This window comes from Zootoca vivipara, chromosome 2, assembly GCF_965207765.1.
Source record: "Zootoca vivipara chromosome 2, rZooViv2.hap1.1, whole genome shotgun sequence".
Taxonomy (NCBI): Eukaryota; Metazoa; Chordata; class Lepidosauria; order Squamata; family Lacertidae; genus Zootoca; species Zootoca vivipara.
In genome coordinates this window covers 9,125,994-9,146,431 of record NC_142584.1, presented here as the reverse complement: position 1 = coordinate 9,146,431, position 20,438 = coordinate 9,125,994, and the positions used below count along the sequence as shown (strand labels likewise).

The window sequence follows — 20,438 nt, the reverse complement described above, 5'->3', positions numbered from 1 at the left end:
AATCCCTGTGAGCTCCCATTGCTTGGTCCCAGCTCCTGCCAACCTAGCAGTTCGAAAGCACATCAAAATGCAAGTAGATAAATAGGAACCGCTATAGCGGTAAGGTAAACGGCATTTCCATGTGCTGCTCTGGTTTGCCAGAAGCGGCTTTGTCATGCTGGCCACATGACCTGGAAGCTATACACCGGCTCCCTCGGCCAATAATGCGAGATGAGCGCCCCAACCCCAGAGTCGGTCACGACTGGACCTAATGGTCAGGGGTCCCTTTACCTTTACCTTAACCCTAAATACAGTATTATGCAGGAGAAGCAGCCCAAGACAAGAGTCCACCCAAACAAATCCTTTGCCATCGGGTTCAGTTATTGTCTAGACACTTCTGCAAACCCCCGAGGGTGTAATGCATCTACAGGTGTTGTCTCCTTCAGCCTTACAATAGCTTTCCTTATACTTATGCTTATTAAAAATTTGTACACTGCCCTTCATCCATAGATCTCAGGGAGGTTCACAGCATAAAAGTACAAGATAAAAAAACCCCACACAAAATAAATAATAAAAGCAAGAACAAGTGCAAGTAGAAAACAAAACAATAACCCCCTTCTCACTTTTGCACATGGGGTTCTTAGTTGTGGACTGAGACCTTTTCCTCCCATCCCTGCAGGCAGCTCATTGTGAAGAAGGGGTTTGAATTCAGGTTGAGGCCCAAAACTCTTTTATCGACTGGTTGCCAGTGAGATTCCAACCAGGGACTCTATACCAATACAGTGCTGCTTATGAACTTTCAGCCAGTGAATCCGAAGACCTAAAGCACTGTTCTTCTACATTTGGCTGGAACAGTGTCAGGGAAAATCTTTCCAGGGCCCAGAACAGAAATCAACACTCAGCACTCAGCAGCTGCATCTCTCTGTGGGTCAGGTCAGCCTGGCATCCATACCACCCTGGCAACCAACAAAGCCCCAAGCGCCCACCGCCAGCACCACCCCTTTCAGCCAAAGGAACTCACACAGTGATGCCATTTCCTTGGGCAGGTCGTTAGGGTAGCTCCGGAAGTAGCCTCCATTGGTGAGCACCTCGAAGTGCGGGTTGGGAAAAGGGAAAGGATACACCGCAGGCGGGAAGCCGTTCACATGAGCCAGGGGGGTTCCGCCAGAGCAGCCCCTCTCCTTGTTTCCTGCCATGGCTGAGGGGGCACGAGGAGCTGGCTTGAGAGAGAGAGTCAAGATTCCCCTTAGAAGATCTGGGTTGTGCCGTCACTGCTCTGGGAAGGTGGTTCCATGGTGGTGGTGGTGGTCTGGGCAGGTTTTCAGCCCCCCAGCGATGGTGTTGTTGCTCTTCTTTCTCTTCCTGTTGTGCTGTCCTGCATGGGAGAGAAGAAGCACACCAGAAGCACATTAATGTCCATAATGTTCTAGCTGAGGGTGTTGTACTTGAAGTTAAACGTTTAGTTCTTCACCCACCATTTCCCCATAGAGTCAAACAGCTTGGGAGGCAGCCCCTTCTTCTATTTCAACCTCTCATCCTCGTACAGGTGAGGGATAGCTCCCGCATCCAACAAATATTGCACCCTTCTTTCCTCGACAAAATTTTAAAATTTTGCATGTACACCAGGGCTGGTGAGCACATACATGTTCTCTTGAAGGGTGGGGGAGGAAGCTAATAATGTTGGTCATACCTTTCCCAGCTTCACTAGGTGTTGGGTTTCCCCCCATCTTTCAAAAGAGCAGGTATGTGTTCCAACATTGGTGCACATATAATACTTCATGTAATTTCAACAAAAACTTTGTTCAACGTTGCCAGTTTTTCACCACATTGGAAGCAATGGCAGTAAGACAGGTAATGCAAAAGAGAGGGGGAAAGTTCTGGGTTATACACTACCAGACTGTCAGGGCCGGCTCTAGGTAGACCCCCGGTGGCGCGGTGCGCCAGGGCGGCGGGCCGGTAGGAAACCATGCTGCGCGGAAACCATGCTGCGCTGGAGCGATCTCCGCCCCTCAGCGCCAGGGCGGCCAACCTGCTCTAGACTGCCCTGCAGACTGTCCCCCAACCATGTAGACAAATGGGAGAGTGCTTCCTCCTCCCACATTAGCTAAAGGTGCAGGGCAGCCTCCCACCTGACAGCTTGCAGCCAATCTGATTCACAATTTCAATGGCATTGCAGTGCAGGCCTGGGCAGCCTCCCATCTGAGAACTTCATGAACATGAAATTTGACAACCCTGCCCCCCCCCACCCCGGGGCATTAATTCCACCCCCCTCCTCTAAAGAGCTGCTGCCAGTCAGAGTAGACAGTAATGGGCTAGGTGGACAAATAGTGGGCATTGCTCAAAGCGGAGAAAGTAACTATGCACATGTGATTTTGGCATTACGCTAAGATTTCCCAAAGTGAGGAAAGTATAAGAAATAAATGGTAGGAAGGAACACCCATTGTCTAAAACAGGGGTGGCCAACTCCAAAGAGACTGCGATCTACTCACAAAGTTAAAAACTGGCAGTGATCTACCCCCCTTTTGAAGTTCAGGTCAAAGTTGTTGAGTTTTTTTCAGGGGGAAGGTAAAATGTTGAGCTTTTTTTAGGGGAGCCACAGTTGTTCAGCTTCTTTGGGGGGAGCCAATGATCTACCAGTGATCTACTTCAGACGTCCAGTGATCTACTAGTAGATCACGATCTACCTGTTGGACATGCCTGGAAGCTGTAAGTTGGCAGACTCATGGACTTCAATGGATACATGGAAATGCAATGTGGGCTCTCTCTTCCCTAAGGATAAGAGGAGCTCCTACAGGGATCCTGAAGCTCTGAAAGGAGTCTTGCCCCTCCCCCCCCCAAAAAATTGGGAACACACATATTAGGTGAAGAGGCCACTACAGGAAAATGACCACAGCAATGCATATAGAGAGAAAGCAGAAAGCTGAGGAAGGGGGAACTGAATGGACAGGTTTAGAGGGAAACCTGGGAATAAGCAAAATAAAAAAATTCCTTCAGTAGCACCTTAAAGACCAACTAAGTTTATATTTTGGTATGAGCTTTCGTGTGCATGCACACTTCTTCAGATACCTGGGAATAAGATTGTCAACCTTTTATTTTTCCTCCTGAGCCTGCAGCAACAGCCTGGAACACACTGAAATTAGCAGATAAAGCTTTTTGTGCCACTTTTAGTTACATACAAGGCAAAGCTTGATTTCTTCTAATTTCTGTATGTGAAAGTGCTTTTAAGGGTACAGGCACAGTGCAGGTAAAAAGCATCAACAAACCTATTAGCAAAAGCAGTAAGTGACGTGGGTGGTGATAAATTTCCAAAATAAGAGTTGTTGGTGGTGAAGCATGCCCAGAAACCAGTCATCTTAAGCTGGAAATCCTGTTCCAAAATTCCAGGTATGTGGGATTGGTTTGGGGGGTTATTCAGTGGTAAATGAGAAGCAGTTGCCACACAATCAAGGGTACCTATGACCTTCCGATTTTCAGCAGTCAGGCCTGGCACTGAACTAAGTTATCAGGAATGAGTCCTGGAGGGTAGGACCAGGAAGAGTCATGGTTTCAGGGGGTAGAGAACAGACTACAATGATTTGGCAGTCCAGGAGGCAAACAAGAGCAGTCTGGCAACCAGACCTTTATATCATCTATCTTATCTTATCTTATCTATCTATCTATCTATCTATCTATCTATCTATCTATCTATCTATCTTTCTAGTTACAGGTAGGTAGCCGTGTTGGTCTGAGTCGAAGCAAAATAAAAAAAATTCCTTCAGTAGCACCTTAAAGACCAACTAAGTTTTTATTTTGGTATGAGCTTTCGTGTGCATGCACACTTCATCAGATACTCAGATTTATTTATTTGTTTGTTTGTTTGATTGATTGATTGATTTCTATACTGCCCTTCCTCCAGAAGGAGCAGAGGGCAGCAGACACAGCAATGATAAAACATTTACAAACATTATCTCAGCCAGTGATGATGTCACAGTTGCTAGGAGCATCGCTCTCCAGCCACCAAATGTCCAGGTTAACAGGAATGTTTTTAAATTTCTCCTGGGTGTCAATAAATGAGGGAGGCTGAAGCACCTCACCAGGGACGGCCTTCCACTTATGGGAACCACAACGGAAAAGGCCATGTCATCCATCAACACCAGCTGGGCAGCTCCCAGTGGTTGCCAAATACCAAACAAACCCCAGTTTATATATTGAGATTGCCCTCAAATCACAATAGTTAAAAATGATATATTTAAGATTTTCTTTTGCCTTTGGCATTTTCAGGAGTCAGCACCACACACAATATGTACGGACAAAGGGGGCACTTTCCCCAAGGGAAAGAGAGTGACTTCCCACCCAACAGCAGTAGGAAGCCAGCTAAGAGCACCCCTCGGAGAACGAGTTACTGGAAATCCCTTAGGGAGGGATTTCATCCCTCCTCCCCCCGCCAATCGCCCTTGCGAGCTGAAGCCTCTGGCCCAGTTTGTTTCCCTATTAAAAACTTCACCGCACAACACTGCTTGCTTCTTACGCTCTTACAAAGTCCTTCCTTCCCAGGGCAATTTGAAGCTGAGTTCCATAATTTCGAAGCCAGATCCAGCGCCAGTCCCCAAATCCAATTGAGGAGGGTTTGGAAGTGAGCTGCTGCTGAGCCTCAGTTTACACACACACACACACACACACACACACACACACACACACACACACGTACGTTCCAGCCTGCCTAGCAAACTGGGAACCAAGACGCTGTCCCTTTAAGCTTTTTCTCTGCACAAGGGCGTGTGCGTATTTTCCCTTTTGAACCATCTCCAAAAGCAGGCAAGTTGCGCCCCCCCCCTTTTCTCCTTCTTCTTTGGGTACTTTTTACCATATGATTTAAATCAAGAGTCATTTCAGGTTCCCAGATAAATGGAGCTTATGTTCTTGCTGCCAGCGCTTGGCTGGGGCTGTACCACCCTGGGGGTAGAATGTGAGCTCACATCTTCCACATGGAACCCAACACCACAGGCCTAATTTACAACAGCCCAGGCAGCGCCTTTTCCTGCCGACTCTGTGTCTCTGGCTCTCAGAGCTACCCCCTATTCCACCCCCCAGCCCCCAGCCCATCACTCACTCTTCACCTCTCCGCTCCCTATACCCTGCCTCACTTCTTTAATGAGCGCGCGCACACACACATACGCACACTCTTACTTTCGCCTCTGCTTCATGCCTGCTGCCCCTACTCCCTCTTTAGGTTTTTGCCTCTCCCTCCCTTTCTTTCATTTTTCTTCTCCCACCGGGATGTGGTTCCACCCCAGTATGAGGCCAGTTTGAGGCAGCTAATGCATCAAGCGTACCACAAGCAAGGCATGGGTAGCCTCAGCGGTGCTGCTGCCCCACAGAATGCCAGCTGCAGGGCCAGAAAGGAGCGGGGGGGGGGGTGCGTGGAGAGAAGGGAAAGCAGAAGAGCAAACATAATAATGACCCAGTACCATACAACCGAGGCACACACACACACAATACAGACATCCTTTGGCATCCTCAAAGCAGTGTCCTTTGGTTGGTTACCTAGCCACCCACCCTGACAGTGTCCCCTGGCAGTCGGTGGCAAGGAAACAGAAGGAAAACCACCACCTCTGTGGTGTCTGCCCCAGCCAAATCAGCCCACCGGTATGGAGTGGGGAGAGGGGCACCCCCTTTGCGCTCGGCTCCTTTAAAACGGCGAGGACTTTGGCTCACTCCGCCTTTGCGCCCCCCTCCCTTCCTCCCCATCCACCCCCTTTTCCCCACTGCCGTGGGTTCTGCCAAGTGCCCTGAGCAGCTAAAGCCACGAGATTTCAAGCGAGCAGCTAACTTAAAGGCTTCATTTCCGTAAACTTTTCCATATGTGAGGGCCTCTCTTGAAGCTCGTGTTCCAAAAATAAACGCGCCGTCAGGCCGAGGTGTCCAAGCACACGGAAACCGGGAAAGAAACCCACTGAAAGAAAACAGCACCGGCTCCTGCCAGCAAGCTTGGGGCACAGTTGCCTCAAGGAGGAGAGAGGGGAAGAAGAAGAAGAAGAAGAAGGGGTGCCTTTGGGGGGTGGGGGAGGAGTGGGGAGCGGGCTGGTTACAGAAGGGAATGTTTTTAAACGGTGGAACATCAATAAAAAACCCAGCCGAGGCTCCCGCCTCCCTCTAAAACACCATTCGGAGTTCAACTTAATTCCAGGCATGCATTCGATTCCCTCGCCATTAGAGGGATCCTGGACCTTGGATTGCCCCATCAGAGGATGGGAGTGTGGGGGTCATTGAGAGGTCACTCTAATGGGGCTCCTTCTTCTCTGGGATTCATCCAACTTGGAGACACTGAAACCCATATGTTCTCCCAGGCTCCTTTAATTGTTCCTATCCCTCGTGGGCAAAGGAGCTTATGTCTCTCCATATTTCTGTGGTGTGGGGAGGGGCCGCGTTTCTAAGAAACAACCAGCTCTGTTAAAATATATATATTTAAAAAATAATAAAAAAAAAATTAAATTCATTGGAACAGCTAACATGATAGCTCACAGCAGCCTGGAGCCATCTCGTTTCAAAGACTTTTTTTGTTAGATTGCTGTGTTTTCTATGTCACTGTGCGTTCTCTCTCTCTCTCTCTCTCTCTCTCTCTTGCTCAAACACACACACACACACCACATAGCTGTCAAGTTTTCCCTTTTCTCGCGAGGAAGCCTATTCAGAATAAGGGAATTTCCCTTTAAAAAAGGGAGAACTTGACAGCTGTCTCTCTCTCTCTCTCTCTCTCTCACACACACACACACACACAAGTCTCTGCCTGTGAAGAGCATACACTTTTAAGCAAAGGGGAAGCCAAGGTCATTAACATTTTTGGCCCCAGCAAGGTAGAAGACTGAACTCTGGCACTCATCTCACACTAACCTCAAAATGACACCCTGCACCAACACATCTGTCTAGCCTTTATTTTTGGTAGAGTACCAAATTCCTCCCCCAAACCCACACTCACCACCCTGCCCCTTTCTGGTCCTTCCTTCAGCTGAACCAAATTTCCGGTTCCCTCCTGCTCTCCCCCCACAAAGTTTCTGCAGGAGCCCCAAATAATCAACCACATCCTAGGAGGAGAAGGCAGAATGTGGAAACAGGCACTCGAAGAAGAAGCACAATTGAACAAGGTTGCAGAGAAAGCAATGGGGCGCCTGAACCCTCTGCTGAGAGGGGTTTTTGTGAGGCGAGGGGAGAAAGTGAAGGTCTCTAGCTTTTCTGCAGAACAGCACCCATTGCAATTTTGTAAAACAGAAGGTGAGAGTGAGAATTGCATGGATCAGGGACAGGGAACTTCCAGATGTTGTTGGGACTCTAATTCTCATCACCCCTACCCAGCATGGTCAGTGGTTAGGGATGATTGGAGCTGATGTTCAACAACATTTGCAGGACCACAGGTTCCGCAGCCATGGTGTAGAACAGGCTTTCCCAAACTCTCTGTGTCACTCTCTCATCCTAGCCAATAATAATAATAATAATAATAATAATAATAATTTTATATTTTTACCCCGCCCTCCCCGGCCAGGGCTGGGCTCAGGGAGGCTAACACCGAATATAAATTACAATAAAACGTACCAGTAATAGAAAAAAGAAAAAAGATGCAGGGTTGTTGTGAAGCTAAAAGGAGAGAGGGGCCTAGCTAGAATGTATAGGATGAGTAACAAAATGTGCTGGAAATGTAAAGAGCAGGATGGAGAGTTTTATCATATGTGGTGGAAATGCGAAAAAGTTAAAAGATTTTGGGAAATGATATAGAATGAAATGAAAAAGATTTTAAAATATACCTTTCCCCCAAAACCAGAAGCTTTTTTACTAGGACTTGTTGGACAGGAGATTGCAAAAGAGGATAATTTATTATTTTTGTATGCGACAACTGCGGCTAGGACTTTATTAGCCCAAAAATGGAAAACTCAGGATTTACCAACGATTGAAGAGTGGCAGAAAAAATGATAGACTATGCGGAACTAGCAAGACTGACTAGCAGGATCCGGAACCAGGGGGGAGACAAAGTTCCAAAAGGATTGGAGTAAATATGTGGACTATATGGGAAAGAACTGTAGAAGTTTAAAGACACTTGCAGGACTGAAATAAATCCCACGAAATGACTTTAAATTAGGAATAAGGAACTGCGAGCTAAGAGCTGGAAAGAAAACCAAATGAGGGGAGGGAGGGAAGTCAAAGCTTGGCAGAGCATTGGAATTAGAGATTTGGGAAGAATTGTTAAAAAGATAAATGTATTTGTTTTTGAATGTTTGTTTTGTTTAATGTGTTTATTGTGTTTATTTGGAAAATCTAATAAATTGCTTTTTTTAATAAAAAAAAGGAGAGAGGGGCCATGCATGCCACCCTGAGCTCTTCAGGGAAAGAGCAGGCTTTTTAAAAAATGAAATAAATAAATAAACATTGCACACATATTCCTGTCCTTTCACCAACAGAACTCTAGCCTCCCACCATTGGCATAGGTTAGGGAGATAAAAAGATTGCTTTACCACCTCGGCTTAGCGGAGAACTTGCACCCAAAGCCTTTCCTAATCCAAGCCCAATCATGCCTTTGACCAGACCAGGCAGCCCTCTTGAGCTGATGCTGTTAAGTGGCAAGGAGTCACAGCAATCTGTTCCAGATTAAAACGGAGCAGTTTGCTTCCCCTCCTCCTGTCTCTGCTTTGCCTACACATGTCTACCAATACTCCCGTCTTCTGCACAATCCAAAATCCCTGCCAAAAAAAAGTTACAAACGCTGCCCCCCCTCTCTTTCCATTCCCACTCCCCTCCCACACACACATACACACAATACACACACACACACACACACACACACACCAATTGGCCCTACTAAAAGATTTATGCTACTACACCAGATTTGATAACTGGAATACATTAGGAAAATAATGCCCCTTTTGCATGTTCATCCAATGCGCATAATTTTTTAATCGTGGCACTTTATGGTTTCGAGAACATGGGGTTCCTTTCATGCATAAATGAGCCCCTTCCTTAGCTATAATAACCCCTAATTTCAATTTGCTCTCCTATCCCAAGCACCCTGGCAGCCACAAATACTAAGGGAACATGGAGCACACCACATTCCTTAACCTCCTCATCAAAGAGAGAGAGAGAAGGAAAGAAAGAAAAAGCCCCTAAACTTTCCTTTGCTGTCTGCAAGCGTGTCTGGAGTGGTCCGGGGCCAGTGGGAGGGGAGAGGAAGAAAAAAATGGTTTCTTGTAGGTTGAGGTATGGGGTGGGGTGCGGGGGGGGGGCGACTGGATTTGAATTTGGACAGAAGCCATTCAGTTGGGTTTGTTGGCTTTAAAATAAAATAAAATAACTTATTCCAAGGTGGAAAAAGCTACATGTATTTTCCACTTTACCTAAAAGAAGTCCGGAGGAGAAAAGGGACAACACAATGACAGGATTGTGCAAAAGGCTGAGTTGGCACTTAGCGGGCAAAGGTTATGGTAAAAGGTGTTTATAAGGAATATGCAAACATGAGCATCAAGGGAGTCATTGCTCATGGTTAGAGGCACTGGAATCCTCTGAAATTAAGCTGCCATGGTGTACATTTTCCATAGTCCTCAATGCCCACAATGGAACGAGTTGTTGTTGAGTTGTGCTCCCTTCTCCCCCACCAAAAAGACAGAAAGACTCCACCCCCGTTTTTACACAGACTATGCAAAAGTATTTCAAGAAGGAACATAGCAACAGCCTTTTGAAAAGCTCTCTCTCTCTCTCTCTCTCTCTCTCTCTCTCTCTCTCTCTCTCTCTCTCTCTCTCTGTGTGTGTGTGTGTGTGTGTGTGTGTGTGTTTTAACATGAAGCGCCTAAACGGAGAGCTAAACTAGAAAGAAAGAAAAATAAGAATTTGGCCCAAACCACAGAGATGTTTGTTAGCTTCCATTAAAGGCTTAGCTACAGAGTTGCCAGCCACAAAAGTTGGGACAGGACTCCCGAATCATAATATTGGGACAACTGAAGCTCTTTTTTAACATGATTTGCCTTTGGGTTACAAAGAGGTCGTGCCTGGGAGCATTATTTTTCTAACTTTGCAGCAAGAAGTTATCACTGGCTGGGATGCTAGAAATGGAAGATTAGCTATCAAACGCGATTGTCCTGGAAAGTTCACCACAGTTTTACAGAAGTGAGAGACACAGTGTGACTGGGCCAAAATGCCTGCTAAGAAGCCCACAGATAGCCAGAGGCTCAAATCCAAGCCTTCCAGTCCCAAACCCCCTTGAACTCCATGCAAACTAATGTAGAACAACTTTGCCTGATTCTATTACTGCAAATGCCCATTAGAATGCACACAGAACCCAGATGCATGCTTTGAAAAAAAAAACTTCAACGTTTAATCATCCCCTGCCACTAACCAGTACCACTTGCAAGGGCAATAGGCTGCTTAAAAGGACATTATAAATTAAGGGTTCAAAGCTTCAGGTAACAGGTTCTGCTAAATGGAAAGCCATAGTTTTTCACTGTGTTCAACATACGCATCAACATTCTGCTGATAAATATTGGGACATGGGCCTTGCGCCTTCTTCCCAAAGCCCAGGAAGCACTCCGACCTAATGCTGCTGCCGCTGCAGAAGCTACTTCCTTGGCCCCCATCCACAGGCGTTGCGAAATCTGAGCATCCCCGGGCGAAGGCAGAGCCCAGGCCACCTTCAAAGAAACCGTGACTGTCCTGCTTAAAACGGGGCATTTGGAAAGTATGGTTTGACTGCAGCAGAGACCTAAAAGCCAGGGTTGAGCTGTGGTTTACAACCCTAGTTTGCGGTATTTGGATGAAATGGCAAATAAAACTTCCAGTTTTCTCGGGAAAAGGAAGGAGGCTAGCCACAACTTCTTCATGTTAGGGCAAACCATGGTTTGTCATCAAGGCTGAATGCAACTACAAGAGGCCACCTTTTCATTCCTCTTTAACACACCAGAAGCTTCAACTTGTAGTGTTGCCAGTTAAAATTAGCCCTCACCCATCAATCAATTGAAGCTGGAGGTTGACCAATTACTGGTAGATGTCATGGTGAGGTACAGTGGTTAGAGTGCTCAATCAGGCTGCAGAGGCCCAGGTTCAAATTCTCACTCATCTGTAAAGCTCACTGGGTGATCTTCTTACAGGTAGGTAGCTGTGTTGGTCTGACGTAGTCGAAACAAAATATACAAAATCCTTACAATCCTTGCTATTTCTCTTAGTCTTTTCTACCCGACAGGGCTGTTGTGAGAATAAAATATGCAGGAGGAGACTAAGAAAACCCTGTATTTTGCCTGGAACTCATTGCAGGAAAAGCAGGAAAACCTGTGTGAGTGCCTGGGGGTGGTTGGAGGATGAATGGCGGCTAACAGATTGAGGTTGAATCCTGACAAGACAGGAGTACTGTTTGTGGGGGACAGGAGGCGGGCAGGTGTGGAGGACTCCCTGGTCCTGAATGGGGTAACTGTGCCCCTGAAAGACCAGGTGCGCAGCCTGGGAGTCATTCTGGACTCACAGCTGTCCATGGAGGCGCAGGTCTATTCTGTGTCCAGGGCAGCTGTCTATCAGCTCCATCTGGTATGCAGGCTGAGACCCTACCTGCCTGCAGACTGTCTCGCCAGAGTGGTACATGCTCTAGTTATCTCCTGCTTGGACTACTGCAATGCGCTCTACGTGGGGCTACCTTTGAAGGTGACCCGGAAACTACAACTAATCCAGAATGCGGCAGCTAGACTGGTGACTGGGAGCGGCCGCCAAGACCACATAACACCAGTCTTGAAAGATCTACATTGGCTCCCAGTAAGTTTCCGAGCACCATGCAAAGTGTTGGTGCTGACCTTTAAAGCCCTAAATGGCCTCAGTCCAGTATACCTGAAGGAGTGTCTCCACCCCCATCGTTCTGCCCGGACACTGAGGTCCAGTACCGAGGGCCTTCTGGCGGTTCCCTCGTTGCGAGAAACCAAGTTGCAGGGAACCAGGCAGAGGGCCTTCTCAGTGGTGGCGCCCGCCCTGTGGAACGCCCTCCCACCAGATATCAAAGAGAAAAACAGCTACCAGATTTTTAGAAGACATCTGAAGGCAGCCCTGTTTAGGGAAGCTTTTAATGTTTAATAGATTATTTTATTTCATTTTTCTGTTGGAAGCCGCCCAGAGTGGCTGGGGAAAACCAGCCAGATGGGCGGGGTATAAATAATATACTATTATTATTATTATTATTACTATTATTTAAGAATAAAAGTTTATATTTATCAGCAAACTAAGCAAATATGTACTGCCCCTAACTTCGTTTTCAGCTTCATTGTACAAAACTTGATAAGCCAAAGCATGAAAGCTGGTGCCTGCCCACAAAAGAGGTACAAGCTCTATGGCGTCTTTCAGATTTGCTGCAAATTTGGGCTGCATTCCTGCACACAATTAGGTTGCTTATATCCCACCAAATTCAATGGGTGGTATTCAGCTATGTTTTACTCGGAGTAAACCCACTGAAATAAATGAACATGGCTAAGTTATGCCCATTAATTTCAACAGGTCTAATTTGAGTAAAATGTGGTTCAATAACCATCCAGTGGGATTTAAGCAATCTAGTTATCAACAGGACAGCAGCTTTGATGCACGTACAGTCATACCTCGGTTTAAGAACGCCTCGGTTTGAGTATTTTCAGTTTAAGTACTCCGTGGACCCGTCTGGAATGGATTAATCCACTTTCCATTACTTTCAATGGGAAAGTTTGCATCAGGTTAAGTACGCTTCAGGTTAAGTATGGACTTCCGGAACCAATTGTGTTTGTAAACCGAGGTACCACTGTAATCAAGTGTATGTTGGAGAGCAGTGCTTTTTTTCTGGGGGTACCCCTAAACATTTTGTGAATCTAATTTTGGCCTCATTGAGGGGCAGTATTTCAATATGAGTAGGAAAATGAGAGTACCCCTAAACAATTTTTAAAGGAAAAAAACGCACTGTTGGAGGGTATTCTTTTTCAGGAGGAAAAAAGATAAAATATCAGGGTGAAGTAGAACCACGATATCTTGGGCATATGTTGCCAAGTGCATGTTGAAGCATGTTTTCATGACATTAAAAAACACAGTAAAAAAGATCGTAACTGTGATTAAAGCCAGAAAGTCTAGTGCCATATGAAAAAGCATGAAAACCCACTAAATCACTCAAGTAGTTGCCGAAATTATGTGGTTATCTAGTTGGCTCTGCAAACGGTAAAGCTTATCAAAGCTTACACATGCCTATTCATCGAGCATTTTAAATAAGTAAAAAAGAATGATAGTACTTTACAGTCTTCATCCTGTTATCTACATAACAATCCAGTGGAGCAGACCTCTATTATCCTCATTATTCAGAGGAAGAAGGTCTGAGTCATCCAAAGGCAGCCAGTTGCCTCTCATCCCAAAGCTCCCTGCTTCATTCACTGCAGTGCTTCTGATCCACAGAAATATCCTGCCTCTAAGCAAATCACCTTCTGGTCCTAGGGTAGCTAACAATGTTGCTTTAAAGCAAGAGATACAATTAGCCACAAAGCACATCCACACAACCACAGTTACAAAGTAGAATAGTCACACAACCAGCATTCAATTTTATTGGGATTTAACTGCCAAATGGCAAACTACTGTTTAGGAACATGATAAGCACTCTCAAAGGTAAAGGTAAAGGGACCCCTGACCATTAAGTCCAGTTGCGGATGACTCTGGAGTTGCAGCGCTCATCTTGTTTTACTGGCCGAGGGAGCCGGTGTACAGCTTCCGGGTCATGTGGCCAGCATGACTAAGTCGCTTCTGGCGAACCAGAGCAGCGCACAGAAATGCCGTTTACCTTCCCGCCGGAGCGGTACCTGTTTATCTACCATACTTGCACTTTGATGTGCTTTCAAACTGCGGTAGGTGGGCAGGAGCTGGGACCGAGCAACGGGAGCTCACCCCGTCACAGGGATTCAAACCGCTGACCTTCTGATCGGCAAGCCCTAAGCTCTGTGGCTAATTCCTCTTCCCCACTTTGCACCCTGAGAAAGTGTGCACATTAAATTTAAAATAAAAAATGGAGAAAATGAATGGAGAAAAGCACTCCTAATGCATGAGTAGTGCTGCTGCATGCACTGTTGAGGTACAGCGAATTTATACCATGCACCATTTCTCAATTTGCATGCAGAAGTACAAAATTCTGGCTGCAAATCATTACATGCAACTATCAACATACTGGTGTGTGGACTATGCATATTTGAGAAAAGTTAGGGTGTGAACTGTATAATCTATAGGTGTACATTTCGCTGAATATGGACTTGGGCTACGTACTTTTTTAGTGTGTGTAAGGATATTCATCCAGATACAGTACTAGTATCTGGAGAGTAAAACAGGGAGAGAATGCACACTAAGGAATTCAATACACTGACAAAATAAATTGTGGAGTGAGTGTGACAGCATTAGGCTTGGCTCCAATCCAAAAGCTGTGGTCTTTATTTATCTATCTGCTGCGTGATTATTTAACATGGGTTTTTCTGTAGATGACATTTGACAGTTGAGGAGGTTTTGTCATAAGGCACCTTTGTGTCTTGCCACAGTATTATATTAAGTACCAACGGGATGTGATTGCTAGCAATGCACTACTGGAATGAACTATCCACATAAACAACAAGGCTATGAAAGTTAAGACTCAGTCCCACCAGACAGGAGGACACATATCTACTGCTAAAGGCAAGGTCGCTGTCAGAGAGACAAGTCAATTATAGGGCCATGAGCACATTTAAGGTATCTCATTGGCATCACCTCTGGGAGTGCCACTGATTTCACCAGAAGACAAAAGCAGGCAGAAGACAAGTGAAAGGCTTTCGAAACAGAGTTCACAGTTGCTCCATACCCATCTGGAGGTAGGATGTGACAAAACAAGACGTCAGATTAACAAGTCAGGCTTCCAAGAATGTGGCTGTTTGTGACACTTGCAGGAAACAGCATGTGTTGCTCACCAGCTTGCAGTGCCCTTGGGTGCATATATAATCTCAGCTTCAAGACTCCCTGCCAGTCTTGCCCTGTGCTTTTCCAGTGCTGCATAGTTTTACTTCGCCCTGTTCACTGTGCAACTGCCTCACTCCTGCCACTGTTCCTATGGAAACTACATACTGGCGAGAAAGTTTATGGCTTGGCTTAACAATGTGCTGACTTGTGGCTACTGGGGGGTGCTACTGCATGTGAGTGAATGGACAGGTGTGCTTTGCCCCGGGCCCAGCCATGCCTTTACCTGTCCCACAGTACACCTGGCATCATAGGGCCCTACACCCAAATGGCACGGTAGGCCAAACGGAGGGAAATAAATAAGCCTGCGGGGCGGAGGTTCTCCCACCCTTGGCTCTGGCCCGGTTTTCACTGTCACTTCCGTTAACAAACCCTGCCTTACTGGGGTTATTCCAGCCACTGGTGGAGGAAGGGGTGGGTGATGGGTGGGGTCTGCCCCAGGTGTCATCCCTGAGGGAGGGTGACATCGCCGCCCTGCCCCCCTGGGATGCTCGCCCTGCCCTCGCGGGCGGCTCGCTCCATCCCTGGGTGCACAGCATGTGCGACGCTCCGGGTCTGGAGCAGCTAGCTCCACCTCTGATTCCAGGGCCTCATGCAACAACACTGCAAGCTAAGCTTTGGCTCAACATTAAGCCTTGAGCACACACCCAGCACTTAAGCTGCTTTGTCCCTACATGCATGGATGCAGCAGGACTTCTACACCCCACCCCAAGGTGTTTCGGTGTACCCTAGAGAGGGCTGCCACTTCCTAACTAGGAAGCAATTCTATGGTAATGGCTGGTGATGTATGGAGAAGGTGCCATCAGCAAGGTGCCATCACAAGGAATTGCTAGAAGAGAACTGTGGCAAATGCATGTATGACTTCAAAGAGTCGTAGAAATGCAGAGTCGGAAGGGATCACAAGGGCCATCTAGCCCGACTCCCTGTAATGCAGGAATCTTTTGCTTGAATCCACGGCTCTGAGATTAAGAGTCTCATGCTCCACCAACTGAGCTATCCACTTCGTGGATCTCCATTTCAGAAGATGCTCAGGCGGAGTCTGTGAACATTTACCCTTGAGTCATCCATACCGAGGTGACACAATGTGACGGGTCCATGTGAATGCAAGCTCCCTACAGCACTGTGTGTAGCTAGGGTTTTTTATGGAGAAGAGGTCCATGAATATAGCTGTGTATCAGTGTGACATCCAGGCATGGACTGGTATGTTTGTGTGAGAGAATATGCACACACACACGTGTGTGTGTGTGTGTGTGTGTGTAGATACACACCCTTGTTTTCAACTTCCCAGTTCACAGTTGAATTCTGGAAGTAGCTCGCTGCAGGCGTGGCTGGTTCAGAACCCACAGAGAGTGAAACACAGGAACTGGCTCCCCGTCCCATATGGGAACAAGCCTACAAGCTTGAGCAATAAAAACAAAACAATCTCCAAAGAGGTTCTTGGGCTGAGCACCTGGGAGCAGGGCCCTTCCCTTGACTGGCAGCACCACATTCCTGAGCCCGCCAGCACCCAGCCACTAACCCTTTCCACGCCGGCATTGCTCTCTCCCATTAATGATCCCACACGCAGCGTTCGGTGGAGGAGAGAAGGGTGGGGCTGGTTTGGAACTACAAGCCCACAATCCCCAATTTTCTCCTCAGGTCTGTTACAGGAACTAGGGGCCATGGCAAAAGGTATCTGCCGTTTGACTGCCGTCCCCCCCCCCCCCAGGGTCAATGTTTGTGCCAAGAAAGCAGCTTGCAAAGGCTGCGGAGCTCCATGCCCACCAGGCTTAGATGAACCAGGTGCCAACTCAGACACGAAGGAAGGTTATGAAAATACAGAGCTGCCTTCTACTAAATCGGGCAACTGATTCCCATCTAGCTCAGTAATGACTGCCCTGAATGGCAGCAGTTCTCCAAGGTCTAAGGCTCAGGCCTCTCTCAGGCTCTACTTGAAATCCTTTGAACTACAGACAGCAGGGCCTACAGCTGGACCTTCTCCCTACATGAGTTTTACCCAGGGGACAGCAACCTTTTTCAGCTGTGGGCCGGTCCACCATCCCTCAGACCATGTGGTGGCCCAGACTATACTTTGAAGGGGAAAAAATGAGTGAAATTCCTATGCCCCACAAATAACCCAGAGATGCATTTTAAATAAAAGCACACATACTACTCATGTAAAAACATGCTGAATCCTGGACCGTCCGCGGGCCGGATTGAGAAGGCTATTGGGCCGCATCCGGCCCCCGGGCCTTAGGTTGCCTACCCCTGGTTTTACCCCTGAGCTAGAATGCTTTCTTTACTAGGTGGCAAAGCTTGCATTTTTGCCAGGGCTTGCATGCATGCAGCCCCAGAAACTGCTTTGAATGACAGGCCTTAGCACAACTGCCCTTTTTTTAATTTACTGACCTCATGTGTACCTGCACTAGACAGCAACATTATTTGAGCAGCATGACAGTTTCAATAGAATAATATTGAAGTAGCAGATTTAAATAGAATTTAAATTATTAAATCCACCTTTCCCAACCAGGCACCTTCCAGATGTTTTTGACTACAACTCTCCGCAGCTAACCAGTGTTCAGGGATTACCTGTTTAGGGAAGTTTTTAATATTTAATGCTGTATTGTTTTAAACACTTGATTGGGAGCTGCCCAGAGTGGCTGGGGAAACTCAGCCAGATGGGCGGGGTATAAATAATATTTTATTTATTTATTTATTTATTTATTTATTTATGGAGTCGTAGTTCAAAACCAGATTTAAACCAGATTTAAAATAGCCCACAAGTAGGCACCAAGCGAGTCTCTCAGAGGAGGGAATAACAGCTGAGGTGCCACCACCAAAAAGGCTCTCCCCCAGTAGCTACCTGTAACATCTCACTGGCAGGGCCCCGCCCCTAGAAGGATGAACTTGTGAGAATGCCCCTAAGCAGGTGCAAAGTGCATTTCCTACATCACTTACTACAGAGAGTCTCATACCTCAAGGATTATAGGGAAGGACTTCCAGATATGGAGTGATGTTTATACATTTGTGGCACGAGAAAACAACAGGATTCCAGCAGCAGGAATACTTTATGGGACACACACTGATTGGAAACAAAGCAGTACGGCTACCTAAAAACGTCTGCATGTGCAAACAGTAATGCAAGTGAGATTGCATATAACTGCCGCGCTTGTTACAGATGAGCACAAATCATCATGAACACACAATAAGAAGGATGTCAGCAGTGGGGGGGGGCATATGCACAAAAACCCGATACACAAAAGTAAGTGACTGATAAAACAGAGAACAGCTTAAAATTGTTTAAAACTTTCCGCTACCGCACAAGTCAGTTCCATATTTCGATTTCACACCAGGCTCTTAGAATGCAAATGATGGAGAGAATCTCAGGAAGGAGACATTTGCTAAATAAATGTGATGGAGGTTTTAAAAATAATTAAAAGCAGAGGCAAAAGTTTCAAGTATTCTCCTTGGCAAGGCCATGGGTGTTAGGTTATTCAGTCTGAATAGCCAGAATTCTTTTATTTCTAGTATCCCAGGGGTTGGATTAATTTGTTCATCTGCTGGAAATATGTCCGAATCAGAAAGGCTATGGCCATCTAACTTTTAAGAATGTATTGCAACAGGTTGTTCAAGCCTTTTTTTCCTGTTGTGCACGCTGCCTTGCAGTTTCTGAAATGTAACCGCAAAGCAGTCGTACACACGCACCCACTCGCATGCTGGTGGCACATGGAGAGCTCAGCCCTGGCATGCTTCTGCAAACCTCCCTCAATGGGGATTTGTAGTTTCAAAAGTTGAGGTCAGGGTGAAAGCCCCACCCTACTGGCAGCTTCACAACCATCTTATTGAAGCTTTCCGCACTTACAAATCAGCAAAAGTTGGGGTTCCCCCACCACAAACACACACTGTAGGTGTGAATGACTGAGGCAGTCATGGGAATCACACCCCACTCCCAAACCAAAGTTTTATGAGTTGGTTAAAAATAATCCAATGTTTAAACAAATATATAGCTATATCATGAAATCAAAAGCAGAGGCAGTCATGTGCCCAACCCTATGTATTGTATGCACCAGCATTAGAAAACAGCAGCCAGGATTAGGGCACTGAGAGAGTTATCAAGCAGCAGGTAGTTAGGGAACATGGGCACCAGCTCCAGGGGGCCGAGCCCTTTGGCCACCCCTATATTTTGGTGGTCGGGGCTGGACCCCCCCCATTGTTCCTAAAGCACGGAGGTGAAGTGTGGAGGCAACCGCGGTGTGGCTCCAGTGATTGGCTCCTCCTCCTGCCGCAGCAGAGAAGGAGGGTTGAAGCAGACTCCCACCAGTGATGGCGCCAAGAGGAGCGGCCAGCACTGGCCACTGAGGCCACACAACCGCCGCATTTGGCTCTGCCCCAGCTCCTCCCAACATCCTGGCATCACACACGGGATGCCATGATGTCACACACGAGACGTTGGTGCCCCAAATCGCCCTTGTAAAGTGGTGCCTCTGGTAGGGAAGGTGATGTATGTCAAAAAGGATGGCACCTGTCAGAGGGTGGGGCAGATCCTCTTGACATTTGAGCACCTGGCCATTTTAAGGAAGGATTAACAGGCATCCCCAAACTTCGGCCCTCCAGATGTTTTGGACTACAATGCCCATCTTCCCTGACCACTGGTCCTGTTAGCTAGGGATCATGAGAGTTGTAGGCCAAAACATCTGGAGGGCTGCAGTTTGGGGGTGCCTGGATTAGAACATGATGCAGATGTCATATACAGTACATGCTTTTTTAATTTTAATTTTAAATGTTTTCCAAATCGTGACAGTAGATGCACTGAAATCAAGCTGGCTATCCAATGTCTTTCCACAGCAAACAATTCTAAATCAATTGAGAATGGTATGGGAAGCATCTAAGTACACTCCAAAGGATGTAATTTCCTCCCTCTGTGAAGGAGCATCCCCCCCCCCAAAAAAACCCTGCTCCGTTATTAGTATACGCATCCATTGTCTTATTGGCTTTATCTCACCCACATGCTACATTCTGTGCTGAAACCTAGATGACACCAGAAGCCACTTCTTATCTCCCTTGGGAGCTCACTTAAAGCCCAAGGTTCAATGGAACTCTGCTCAAGCAAAAACAGAATAAATAAAATTTCCACATAAGACACTGAAAAAGACTCACTCCCGCCATTAGTGCCATTTGAGAATGTTGTCAATGTGGAAGGGAATACGGGAAAGAAATAAAATTCTCCCCACCAGAGGATTTGTAATAATCCACATTTTTCAGAACCTAAGAGCCAATGTAGCCCAGTGAACATCTGAAGATAGCAGCGCTTGCTTCAGATGGTATCTCGGCTGCAGTGGCTTATGGCAGGCCATTTTCTCTCAGTCTCAGTTCTCAAGCTGCAAAATTGAAATAATCATGATCTATCTCGAAAAGGGTTGCTATGGTGGGGTGGGGGGAGGCATTCCAAAAGGCTCCAAGACAGGAGATGCCCAACCTTTTGGGGCCCATGGAGCTATATTCACACTGGAAAAACTGTT

At 46.6% G+C, this 20,438-nt stretch overlaps 1 protein-coding gene across 3 annotated transcripts in view; it reads right to left on the bottom strand.

Moving 5' to 3' along the window:
- The window catches only part of RARG (retinoic acid receptor gamma), a 112,051-nt gene that overhangs the window by 63,343 nt on the left and 28,270 nt on the right, over positions 1–20,438 (bottom strand). For 2 of the 3 annotated variants that reach the window (XM_035099600.3, XM_088661258.1), the window contains exon 2: positions 1,001–1,354. In XM_035099600.3, coding sequence (XP_034955491.1) covers positions 1,001–1,175 — 175 coding nt within the window. In that variant the 5' untranslated portion in view covers positions 1,176–1,354. Of the gene's footprint in view, positions 1–1,000; positions 1,355–4,494; positions 4,644–20,438 lie in introns of those variants that run through there. The other variant, XM_035099610.3, reaches the window with a different exon arrangement.